This window comes from Muntiacus reevesi, chromosome 1, assembly GCF_963930625.1.
Source record: "Muntiacus reevesi chromosome 1, mMunRee1.1, whole genome shotgun sequence".
NCBI lineage: Eukaryota > Metazoa > Chordata > Mammalia > Artiodactyla > Cervidae > Muntiacus > Muntiacus reevesi.
Genome location: NC_089249.1, coordinates 95083072 through 95096006, shown reverse-complemented (window position 1 = coordinate 95096006; position 12935 = coordinate 95083072). Strand labels below are relative to the sequence as shown.

General features: G+C 38.3%; 1 protein-coding gene across 1 annotated transcript; it reads right to left on the bottom strand.

Annotated features, from left to right (window-relative positions):
- Nucleotides 1-8546: 8546 nt before the first annotated feature.
- On the bottom strand, nucleotides 8547-12573 carry LAMTOR5 (late endosomal/lysosomal adaptor, MAPK and MTOR activator 5). The gene is made up of 4 exons (XM_065907046.1): nucleotides 12451-12573; nucleotides 11536-11597; nucleotides 9534-9651; nucleotides 8547-8848 (listed from the first exon to the last, which is right to left on the bottom strand). Exons 1-4 carry the CDS (start codon nucleotides 12483-12485, stop codon nucleotides 8788-8790), a joined length of 276 nt encoding a protein of 91 aa, XP_065763118.1. The 5' UTR covers nucleotides 12486-12573; the 3' UTR covers nucleotides 8547-8787.
- Between the last annotated feature and the right edge of the window lie 362 nt (nucleotides 12574-12935).

Below are 12935 nucleotides of genomic sequence, written 5' to 3'. Positions count from 1 at the left end.
CCACTTTTAAGTTTTTATTTCTTACACCCAGGGACTGCTATTTCTTTCTCGTTTATCTTGTTTTGTGTCGAGACCTTGGCTTGGCTTTCTACCCATCAGAGATGCAGGTTGGCAGTTCTGTATCTGTGCAGGCATCTCAGCTGTCATGTTGAGGGACCCCAAAATATGGCTGGACGGAAATGTGGGTGGCACCCTGTTTATAGCTAGTATCCACTATCGCCCACTCTCATGGGTATTGTCTAAGTCTTTCTTTGGTCATCTTTGGGAGTGGCTCTGGATCTTGGGGATGGGGGAGTAATATCTTTTTCATCTTCTTTGGGAATGCCTCTTGCATCCATGATTAAGCCATGGTTTTGGTTTTGATTCATTTGATATGGATACCTTTGGTTTAAAAGTAAAAGAAAGTTTTGTTCAGTATTGCCAGGAATATTTACTGTTTGCCCCACCTAAAATGTGTTAGTAAGATATTTCAAAGGATTTTTTAGTGAGCTCCATGGTTAGAAGTTGGCCACTTTGGAAGCTGATATTCAGAGTCTGATAGGAAAATTTTTTAGGCCTTCTTCCCTAAGCTGAAGGGAAACTGTGTACCCAGAGGAAAAGAAAAACATTCTGAAGCCACTCTGGAAGGATTTACTAAAACATTCAAAAGAGGCACAGTCCTAAACCTGGAACAGAGGAATCTTTTAATTTCCATTTTAGCTGGGAGTCTCCCTGACATGAAGAAGCAAATTGAAGATAATATAGTTGGATGGGTGGGTCCTTTGGGCCTCTTCATATCATTTAGCTTGTAACCCAGTTCTTTGAGGAATTAAGAACGACTACTTGTCTTACAAATCAAGTCTTGACAAGAACAGAAATGTAGCTCTAGAAACAATGAAAAGCCCACCTTTCCTTTTTACCAATTTCGAAACTTCCCCTATTCAGTTCAAAAGACTTGCAGATGTTATAAAACATCTGGATTTAGGGAATCAGGGTCCTCCTTGGTGAAACTTAATATCTTTTTTCTGTGCCTTAGAGCTTGGAGATGTAAGTATTCTAGATCTCAAGAGCCATTTCTTTGAAATGTGGATCTCAGGGAGGTGATTTATATTGGAAGGACAAAAACAAGTGTGTGTAGGGCAATTTGGAAACTAGGAAAAAGTTATATACTAAGTTAAATTTTGGATATTCGTTGACTATCTCGATCATTTCCAAATAAAATAAAATACTGAAACCTTAATTATTGAACACAGATTTACTTACTTTTGAGTTTTTATCCACTTTGGTTTCTTGTCACAGAGGAACTAAAGATCACTGGTGTCTCTTGCATTGGTAGGTGGATTCTTTACTGCTGAGCCCCAGACCCTTATTTCAAAGATATTTGGGTTTATTGGTAAACATGTTTTATGTCACATTGAAAATTTTACTATGAGGAAAAATATATTTCTTGAAATTATGAAATGTATTTATAAATGTGCCAATCCACAGAATGCTAGTGTAATAGACAGTCAACAATTGGTTACTTCTTTTTAGTTTCTACTAGAAAGTAAGGATTCTAAGGCTTATAAATGCTAATCATTATATGTAGTTAAAAATCACTTAGAAATACAAGGGTGAAAGGAAACAACTGTGTGTGTAAAGTAAGAAGGAAGGTAAAATGTGTCTGGAGAATAAGGAAAGGTATGGAAGGACTTTATTTAAAAGTCTTTTTGTCATTTACAGAAACTTGTTTACTGATGCTTTCACAGAAGTCCCTCTTCGTCTTTAGAGATTCATGGGAAGATCTAGAATACAGGTTTCTGATAAGTTTAAGATCATAAAAGTGAACTGGGTAAGAATTTTCAAAGCTAAGGGAAAAAAACAGGATTCAAGCCCAATAAGAATTAGTAACATATGATTAAATGAACTGATGATAATTTTTTAACAACTTTTTTTTTTTGAAACACTGCTAATTCCTTAATGTTTTGTTTTCCAGATTTAACAAAACCTTGTTCTCTCTTAAACTACTTAGGACTTCAGACAATTTGGTAAAGTGTACCTTGGTAAACAAAAGTGAAACATTCATTTTTTTTCCCTACCTGATCCCTCCAGTATTTGCAAATTTGTTACATATTCTTATTTTCATGGCAATACTGTGATTTACATAAGCCCAATAAGAATATGTCCTTGTAACAGGACACAGTTGGAAGCATTGTATATTACCAAGGCTTTGATTAGAGTGTCATATTTGAGAATATACATAAAATCAGATATGATCAGGCAGTTTTAAGGAACTAAGGTTGACTTTATGGATGCAATAAAGCTCTTAAAGGAAAACTGACCTGGCATCTTGTTTACAGGGTTTCTAGAAACTTTACCAGGTAAGTAAGAATGGTCACTTCCTGGCAGGCCCAGGAACCTCAGGATATCTTGGGAACCTCCAAAAGAGAGGATTTCACCCAAATCTATAGATATCCCAGATACAGTCTGAAATGACAAATTCTTGATTTGCCTTCTTAATATGGAGAGCCTTTAAAAGTTCAATCTAAGATTTCTTATTAAAAGTTCTAGCAAAAAAAAGTTCTAGCATAAGAGATTTTTAAAAGAAACTGTATGGTCAATTACTAGTCTTACTGCACCTCTGTAAATAGGCCAAGTTTAATGAGACTAGACTTGTTTTGCAAACAAGTTAGTCTTACTATGATGGGGTTAATTGTAAAAAAAAATTAAATTTCAATGGAAAAGTATAATAGAATCTTGTGGGTATCACATGCTAGTCCTATTCATTGTTTTTGAACTTCCGTTAAATACCTGTAAACTAGGTTGAATCCTGAATTGTTTTAGTTTTCTCAAATATCTGGTTATTCTCCAAACAAAGATTTCCAATTTTCTCCCACCCTTCTGATTTGAAATCACTAAGATCAAAGATTGCCCTTGGACCTCCTTAGAAGGGACCACACCAAGTCAGCAGTAAAACTTCAGAGTCTTAAACCTTGGGTCTATATCTCCCACTTAAAAAGGGCTCCTCCAGACTCCAAGAACTGTGCACTAACTGGAGACCTAAAATTAAAATTGGCTTACGGAAGTTCCTCCCCAGAAGCAGACAGCATCCTGAGGTGGACAGCTCTCCCAAGATCATGGATCAAGATCTTCATTTCCTACTTGAAACCATTATTCATTTTGCCTTTTCACTACTTTCTTTCTTTCTATTAATGCATGGGAAGACAATGCTCCTCTGGCAACTATCACTGAATCTTACTAAAGCAATACCTACACAACGAAAGTCCCTCGGCTTTTGGTAAGATGATTTGAGACAGTAGAATTGCTTTAAATTACTTGTTGGCTAAACCAGGAAGAGTCTGTGCCATGGGAAACACCTCCTGCTGTACCTGGATCAACACCTCTGGTACTGTAGCGAATACAAGAAGTTGATAAATCACTTGGCTAAAGCAGAAGGAGGCCACTAGAAACCTAAGGTGGCTCTAGTGCTGGGCGGCCTACATAAACAAACCAAAACCTAAGCCTGTAAATGCTTAAAGATTCTGAAACTAAAGCCTAGAGACAAGCAACCACACACAGCTGAAACTCTGATACTTTGGCCACCTGATGAGAAGACCTGACTCATTAGAAAAGACCCTGATGCTGGGAAAGATTGAGGGCAGGAGGAGAAGGGAACAACAGAGGATGAGATGTTGAATGGCATCACTGATTCAATGGACTTGAATTTGAACAAACTCTGGGAGTTGGTAATGGACAGGGAAGCCTGGTGTGCTGCAGTCCATGGGGTCACAAACAGCTGGACACAACTAAGTGACTGAGCTGAACTGAACTGAACTAGGCTTTAAGCTGTAGTCAATCAATAATTGCCTTGCTTTGCTTCTGCATTTTCTCTATAAAAGCCTCTCCCTAAACTTCTGATGACAGACTACTCCTCACCTCTTCAGGTTTGTCAGTGCCCGCTTCAAACGCTTCAAATATTTTTTTGCTCAAAAAAACTCTTATCATTTTAAATATGCTTCAATTTATTTTTTAACTCTATGCTCAAGGCAGGGGTGGGGCCCCAGAGTTGGGAATAGTTTCTTTCTTTCTTTTTTTTCTTTTACAAAGATAATTATCAGAGTTATTTGGCAAGAACTTAAGAGCAACATATAGAGTATGACAGTTTGTTATTGTTCAGTTGCTCAGTTGTGTCCAACTCTTTGTGACCCCATGAAATGCAGCCTGCCAGGCTTCCCTGTCCATCACCATCTCCTAGAGTTTGCTCAAGCTCATGTCCATTGAGTCAGTGATGCCATCCAACCATCTCATCCTCTGTCGTCCCCTTCTCCTACCTTCAAATTTTCCCAGCATCAGGATCTTTTCCAATGAGTCGGTTCTTCACATCAGGTAGCCAAAGTATTGGAGCTTCAGCTTCAGCGTCAGTCCTTCTAATGAAGATTCAGGGTTGATTTCCTGTAGGATTGACTGATTTGATCTTGCAGTCCAAGGGACTCTCAAGAGTATGACCATGCTTCCTGAGAATTGTTAACAACAAGAAACATGCTCCTACTTAAGTGACAAAGCAAAACAAGATATAGCAAGCATACATTTGTTCCCAAGCATGTAAGTTGTTGTTTTTTGAAATACAAGTAATACAGTAAAATAATATAAACTATCACTTGCTGGTGGGATGAATGACTACCTTCCTTGTATGTTTGCATTGTCTAAAGAATACCTAAAAAATCCCTAAAGAATGTCTAAAGAAAATACTGCCTCTACAAATAATACATTTAAGCCTGGAAATTAAGTCAACAACATGGTATTTTTGAAGAAAATCACGCAGGAGAATGAAACAAGGCCCATGAGTTTTGTTTTTTTTTTTTTCCCAATACTCTTTTTTTTTTTTTTTAAATTTTTCAGTGGGTTTTGTCATACATTGATATGAATCAGATACACCATGGAATATTACTCAGCTGTTAAAAAGAATTCATTTGAATCAGTTCTAATGAGATGGATGAAACTGGAGCCCATTATACAGAGTGAAGTAAGCCAGAAAGATAAAGAATGTTACAGGCCCATGAGTTCTTTAAGAGAAACAGATTTTGAAGACTGCCAGGATGCAGGGAATGAGAAAGAAGTCTAGGATAATTCCAAGGTCTCGAGCTGGGACAGATACAAAACAAAGAAACAGGTTTGGGGAGAGTTGAGTTCTGTTTTGGACCTACGGAGTTTGAGGAACCTGTAAAGTCCAGTGGTGATGTATGCTCAGTCGCTCAGTTGTGTCTGACTCTTTGTGACTCTACAGACTGTAGCCCACTAGGTCCTCTGTCCATGGAATTTCCCAGGCAAGAATACTGGTCTGTTGACATTTCTTTCTCCAGAGAGATATAGTTTCTGGGCTACAAATGGCAATCTGCAGCCTATTTATGTGTGCTTCTGTGTAATGACTGAAGATTCTGGTTAGTACTTTGAAGTTCCAAGCCCTGTTTTAATTACTTTTCTATACTTGATTACCTTAACTCCAAACACCTCCTATGAAAGGTATATACTTATAATTTTAATGCAACTGTTTTTTTTCCCCATTGCATTTTGGAAAGGCTTAAGGCTGAGTCTCCTATAAAATAGCTGGGATAATTCAGTTTTCTTATCCCATTTCCTTCTTCTACTCCACCCTCCACATCAAAAAGAAAAAAAAAAATGTAAATAGGAAATTGCCTTTCATCTCCCCAGCACCAACATTCCAGGTTTTAAACCAGAGTGTGTTTTAGGTCAATGTGTGTTTTTCTTGTTTTATCTGGAAAATTTGCACATATTTATGCATGTTTTTAAAAAGTAAGGGGCTTCTCAGGCTTTTAAAACTAATTCTATAATACTTTTTGATTAAAGTGCTACCAGAAGCAGAGTTTTTGTGGTTTGAGAAGATGCCCTCTAAGTGGGCAGTTATGTGTGGTTGGTAGTACAGATCATACTCTAAAAATAGCTTTTTAGTAAACATCTGTAAGATTGTTTTTTAGGGGGGAGGGGTAGGAGCTTGCTACTCTTTAAAGCAGGGCTGTCTATGATTCTGATAATAGGATGACAAGAGGCTAGCTTTGTATTGATAGACAGTTCTGATGCTGAGGGCGGGGTCCCATTTGAAATGCAGCAGAACAGTGAGTCATTCACTGAGGCTGGGAAAGCTGCAAATATGGTGTAAGAGATGAACCCCTTGAAACATCTTTCATACAGAAAACTTTTGAGGTACAGTGGGAAATGCAAACTTGGTTAGAATCTCAACCTTACTGTTACTTAAGTCTGCAGATTCTGGACAAGTTACCCTTTCTGAATCTGTTTCCAGACCTGTAAAATGTGGCTAATATTACTTGCAAGTTTGTTGTGAGGACTCTATATATAGTAAGTGCACCTTAAGTGACCTGCTTCTGGTATACTTAGTTCATTAAAAATGGTTCTTATTAATCATGTGGGGCTTAATATCAAGAGCAGGATTCTTAAGCCACCATTGGAATTTTGGTTAAATTCTGACATCTGTACCCAACCAATCGAGCTAATAAAGCTTTTAGGATCTTGAACTAAGCATAAATAATTCCCTCAACCTCTGACTTTCTAATTCTCGGCCTTAAAAGTTACTCAGCAAGAATGCAGCATGATTTTCCCTGTCACCACTGTCAATCCACTGACAAACATAGCCCATGAATATTTTTTGGCACTTGGGGACTTAGAGTGTTAATACAGAACTACCAAGATTTTATTTTTAGCTGATTTTTTCTGTCCTCACTCTTTATGCAGAAGAGTTAAGATTTGGGGAAGAGTTCCCACCATTTCTTAAATTCTAAGAGTAGGCCACTGGGCTTAATTTAAACTAGCACTTTTTATTTGTAGGTGCTTGGTATTTTTGAATAAACATTATTCTGGAGATTTCTCTTTATACTGTCAAATATTAAATTGCTAGAGAGCAACAGAAGCTGCATTCAAATTCAACAAAATGAAGACTTTTTTATCTGCTTGTGCACCATTCTGTTGTTGAGAATGATAAAGGCTGAAAAGAAGACAGCATGCATTTCAAACGTAGATTTTCTTCTGGCCAGTCATACGTTTCTGCAGTGGCTGGGCTGTTAGAAACAAGGCTGTTTGGCTCTTCTGCATTTCAACATGTATATGCTGTTAGGTGTTGGGATGGACAGCTGGTGAGTAGTTGCTCTACAGCACAAGGAGCCCTGTCTGGCTCTCTGTGATGACCCGGAGGGATGGGGTGAGGGCAGGGGAGGGAGGCCCTGGAGGGAAGGAATGTATGTGTAATTATGATTGATTTGCCTTGTATGGCAGAAACCAACAGAAGATTCGGAGTTGGAATCTCAGGTACAAATGGTGACTGCTAATCCCTTAATTATACAAATACAAAATGGGACAAATGAGTACCTACTATATGGGTTTTTTCTTTTTTGACAACTATTTATGAAACCTTTATTCATCCATGAAATATTAGAAAAATATATCAAATTTACAAAAAAATTTTTTACCACCATCTTTATTAGGACTATATTGAAAAATTAGGAAAGCTATATTACTATTAGAAAAATTATACTCAGGAAAAATTCTTTGCAGATTTGATATTTTGTTACATTGTATTTTATGATTATTTAGTGCTGCTCATTTTTTAATCCTTAAGAGTTAAAATTTTTTCCCTACACAGAAATTTTCATCCTTTATTAAATTCCTAAATGATTATTTTTATTGCTATTGCAAATGTTTTATTTTCTATTTTGAGATATAGAAAAATCCTTTTCACTTTTGTAAGTTGATCTTCCTCTTGTAATTGTGAATTATTAGTTCATGTTTTTATTCATGTTTTTAAATTAAAACTTTTATTGTGGTAAAATACATAAACATAAAATTTACTATTGTAACCTTTTTTAAATCTTAACCATCCTTAAGTGTACAGTTCAGTGGTATTAAATACACTTATATTGTTGCTGCCATTACCACCATCCATCTCTAGAACTCTTTTCATCTTGTAAAACAAAAATTCTGTACCCATTAAACAGTAACTCGTTTTTCCCCTCTCTCACCCTAGCAACCACTGTTCTGCTTCCTATCTCTATGAATTTTTCTGCTCTTGGTAGCACCCCATACAGATGGAATCATATAGTATTTGTCTTTTTGTGACTGGCTTATTTCACTTATCATGATGTCCTCCAGAGTCCTCCATGCTATAACGTGTGTCAAAATTTCCTTCCTTTTTAAAGGCTGAATAATATTCCATGGTATATATACACCATGTTTTCCTTATCCATTCACCCCTCAGTAAGACATTTGAGTTGCTTCCACCTTTTTGCTAGGAAAACCCATATATGGTTGTTAATGAGAATTAAATGTGTTCCTGGCATATAGTAAATACTTATGATATCTGCTATTATGTTTTTATTATGGGGTAAGAGTAAGCTTGACTTGGTTTACATATCTGTAGATGCTTCTGTGAGAATCTATCTATTTCAGGAGGTCTGAAAGAGAACAATTTGGAGTAGTTTTCTTTTTTAAGAAAAATTACATTTGATAATTGAAAAAATGAACATTGGTTTTAAGAATTTAAAGAATTCAAAAAAGACCCAAGCTTTCCTCCAACCAGGTTTATTAAACTTAACAAAATTCTGTATACAAGGTGACCTAAACCTGCTGCTTCAAAACATGATCCTTTCCTAACTAAATCCACAGTGTCAAAAAGCAGCCTACTCTAAAATTAATAGAAAAGTGCCCAATACATATTACATGAATGGTTTAATAGTTCTATGAGATAATTAACATAATGTATGACTGAGTCCCTGTGACAGGCTGCAGAAGAACTGATAGGAGATGTCAAGAGGCCATTTTGTGCACTGCCACTGTGATGCCATCGTGTTTCTGGATCATAATGTTCCTGAAAGGCAACACGGAAGATATTTAGTAAAGTGCTACAAGTGGGTGGCAATGTAAGATTAAAGATGCTCTTTGATTTAGGATACAACTAAAAAAGTAATACTTATTTTTCTATACATGAAAGCAGTATCTAAACACAATAAAACATTTGGGAAATACAGGAAAGTATAAAATATAAATGTGAAATTAATCTTATAATCCTATCCCTCAAAGACAACCACTATTAATATTTTCCTTTTTTTAATCTGCATGTATACTATATATACATTTTCTCTCATTTTATTGATATAAAACTGTGATCATAATGTGCATAATTTTGTATTCTGCTTTTTTCAGTATTATTCAGAGGACCCTCACTTGGAATGTCTTTAGTACTTCTATTATTACAGACATTGTTTCTGTTGTTGAGTCTTCCTCTGTATCATTGCTTCCTCTGTATTATTTATTGCTTTCTTTTATTGATAGTTCATAACAACTCTTACTCTTCATTTAAATGTCATTGTGGTCTGAAAGCACATTAGCTCCAGAGACCAACCCATCTGGTCCTGTTGTCCAAAGGGTGGAACCTCCCTCAAAGTACTTGGAATGAGGAATCACTGATGAACACAGGGCAAGACCCGGTCGAGTTTCTGAGGGATTTTCCTGAATAAATAGGAAAGGAAAGGATCTGTTGCCTTCCTACTCACCCATTATCTGATTCTAAACACACCACAGGAATATCAGTGGGGTCCGAGGTTAGCTTAGCTGCTTGCTGGGCTAGAACAGATATCACCCCAGCATGCTCATCTGACAGGGTTCCACGGCCTGGAAGACAGAGATGATACCATGTTGCCTGACTGTCCAAAAATGAGTACAGAGGTACCATATAACTGAATTGAATTATTCAAAGAGAGGGTTCTCATGGTCTCTTAGGTTATGTGGTGACAAAATCATTCTGCCCTTATATTCAGCTGGTTACATTAGCGAGAAACCCGACAACAGCTTTTAACTCAGTAAGGTCATAACTACTCAGTTTTCCAGGTCATTCCCATCACTGTCTCGAAACGCCTTCTCAAGCATATGAGGAAGCTATAATTCAAGTCAATCTGAAAGCAAACTGAAGCCAAGAAGAAATTCAGAGGTGAGACTGACAAAAACAGGGCCAGAGACTTGTTGACACTAATTAATTCCTCATGGGAAATATGATTTCCTTTTACTGAGCTCAACCTCAAAGAATATAAAGATTTTTACTCAGGAGTTCAGCTGTAAGATCACCTTGACAGCATAAATAAATATTCTGTGAGTAGTTATTTCCACTAGAATAAGCTGATTGTTTTCAAAGAGCAACAGAATTGGCTTTTTACTAATGTTTGCTTTAGCCTGTAGATAGTAACTAAATCTTGGGTGCTAGGTCCAAAAAGTAATTACTAAGTTTACAATATCTTTCTGTATATAAATGCAACACAAGCTCCTCTGCTTGAAACTAAGTCAGGTCATAGATATGCCCCTATGGCAGGGATGATGGATTTATTGTTATGTCAAACATTAACTGGACACACAGTGCAGTCTTCTGGGCCTTGAAGGTTTCTTGAAGGAATACGTTTAGTTTTAGATTTCTGCACTTGAATTGCAACCTTTCCATTTGTGAGCGTGGCAAGCGCCTCAAAAAAATCTGCCCTTTTCCCTCCAACCAACTGGTTTGTGTGCAAAATCTAACTGGGTGACACAGACTACTACTTCAATTACTCTCCCAGCAACAATTCTGAGCTTTAAAAAGCCCTATAGTACAGAGGAGTAAGGAACAAGGTGTCCTGGGTTTACTTGTTCTGACATGACTTAGCTGAAGCCTTCCATTGTTTACCTTTCTGGATTTATTTTCTCATGTGCAATTGTTACCATTTATTGAGCATTATGTCTGAACTCTGTGTTGAGTGTTTTATATATATAATCTTATAGTACTGTGATTAAAAGACTTTGGAGCTAGATTCAAATCCTAGCTCAATCATTTACTAACTGTATGACCTTAGGCAAGTTTATTCAACCTCTGTGCCTCAGTTTCTTTACTGCATAGGGTTGTCATGAGGATTAAATGACTTAGTATATGTAAAGCACTTAAGAGTTCATGAATGCAATTCCATAGTATTTATTATTAAAAAACAACTCACTAAAGAAACTGAGGCTCCAAGATGTTCTTTTTGGCCCCAGTTCACACTACTAGTAAACAGAAGAGCGAGGGGTTGAACCTACGTGTGTCCAACCCTGCATCCCATATTTTTATTGCCTACTCACTTACTGTTAAGTTGAACTGAGAAATAACACCATCACCCATTTAGCAGGGTTACTGTGAAAATAAGAGATAATGTATACAGAGCTTAGCAGTCCCAACATATGGTATCTGTTCAATAAATAGTAACTACTGTCATTTTCTGAAGTCCTTTCTAGACCCAATTTAAAATGATTCAAATAGGACTTCAGTAGAAACAACTGTGCAGTGTTAGAACTGTAAGAAACATTTCTACTTTTATAAATGTCAATTGAGAAGTTTCAGCTTTCTAATCGTGTTATTTGGAGATGATATCTACTCTCATCAAAGTCCCCAGAAAGTGTCAGGATAACAGGAAATAAAAACTAGAGAACAATAGCACACTAGGCTCTCAGTCAACATCAAGTGCTATGCAGTCCACCAAAGGGATGATGTGAGATACTTACAACCTAGATTGAGTCCTTGTGAATCTGTGCACAGGACTCCAACAATGGATGGATTCTTCATTCTAATTCCAGAAACACAAGAAAAAGGAAGAAGATGATGTGGGAAAATGACAGTAATGATAACACAAAGAGGCTTTCTATGTACCAGACATTAAATCCGTGTTACTCAATCTTTTTTAACTTATCGTCCACTCCTACCCCAAGAAAAATTCAATTGAACTATTTTAAGTTGAATAGTTAAAACCAATTTCTCTCTCATGAGAGAAAAGACTGGCACGGTACTGTTCAGCTCTGGTGGGCCAGGAACGCTGCAATAGCTGGGATTTTGTTGCCTTTGTTAAAAATGCATACTTTAGCATACCTACTCACTCGAAACAACTGCTGAGAAACTCTTAAGTAACAATGGGTTGCCTCATGCAGAGGAAGTGGGAAGCCGAACGGTACTGATGGGAAGGAGGTGTTCCCCTGTACACCGTCTTATATTTTTCCAATTTTGGATTTTACGTAGATATTTACTCATTCAAAAATTTAAGGGATACCTTTCATTTCCTTAGGCGACAAGTAGCTGGTTACACCCGGAAGGAAATAAGCGTGTGTGTTTACGTTTATAAAGGCAACGCTCTACACAAGTGGTACACCTTTCCCTCAAAAGAACCGGGTTCCTGAAACTGTCGAAGGACGACCGTGTCCAGACAATGTCAGCACGACAGAGGGGCTGGGCCTCAGACAGCGGAGACCGGCTCGGGAGGGAATGTGGGGAGCCCCGGCGCGATTTAATTCCGGGTCTCCTCGCACCCCCACCAGAGGCCCCGGGACAGAGCGTCTCCTAGACGCCCAGCCGGCGCTCGCAGCTCGCACTCTCTGTCCTGTTCAACTTCTCCAGCCCCAGGACGGGCCGACAAGGATACTACTCACGTGTCCTCCAAGTGCTGCTCTAAGGTAGCCTCCATCTCGCAGAGGGTCGCCTCCTTCTTCGCCACTGGTGTCAGGTGCCTCTCGGTCGGTCACATGACGTGAGCGGGCTGTAAGCAGGGACGGCGCCTCCAAAGGGACAAATTTCGCGGCTCGGCCTCCGCGTTACGTGCAGGATGACATCATTACGCGCCCGCCGCCGCGTATTGGCAGGGGTTCTGTTTCCCGCGCGGCGACGGGCGACTGGATGGCGTGAAATTCTCTGTGAGGAGGGAGGTCTGCAGTCCCACCGACTCCGAGAAGTCGGGCCAGATCTAATTGAAGTTTTACAATAAATAACTTGCCCTGTTCGGCGGCGTCTCATCCAGGCGGTGGGGCAGGGACAGACAAGAGCGACACAGGACCCCAGTGAAGGATCCCCAGGCTTGTAGGGGAAAAGATTGAACACAGCCTAGAGGACGAGATGGAACAAGGCTAATGGAGGTTTG

Coding starts and splice junctions, on each gene's coding strand:
- LAMTOR5 (XM_065907046.1), bottom strand. CDS start 12,485: ATGGAGGCTACCTTAGAGCAGCACTTGGAGGACAC. Junction 11,598..12,450: donor GAGCAGCACTTGGAGGACAC/GTGAGTAGTATC, acceptor TTCTGGAATTAG/AATGAAGAATCCATCCATTG. Junction 8,849..9,533: donor TGTTTAGAATCAGATAATGG/GTGAGTAGGAAG, acceptor GTTGCCTTTCAG/GAACATTATGATCCAGAAAC.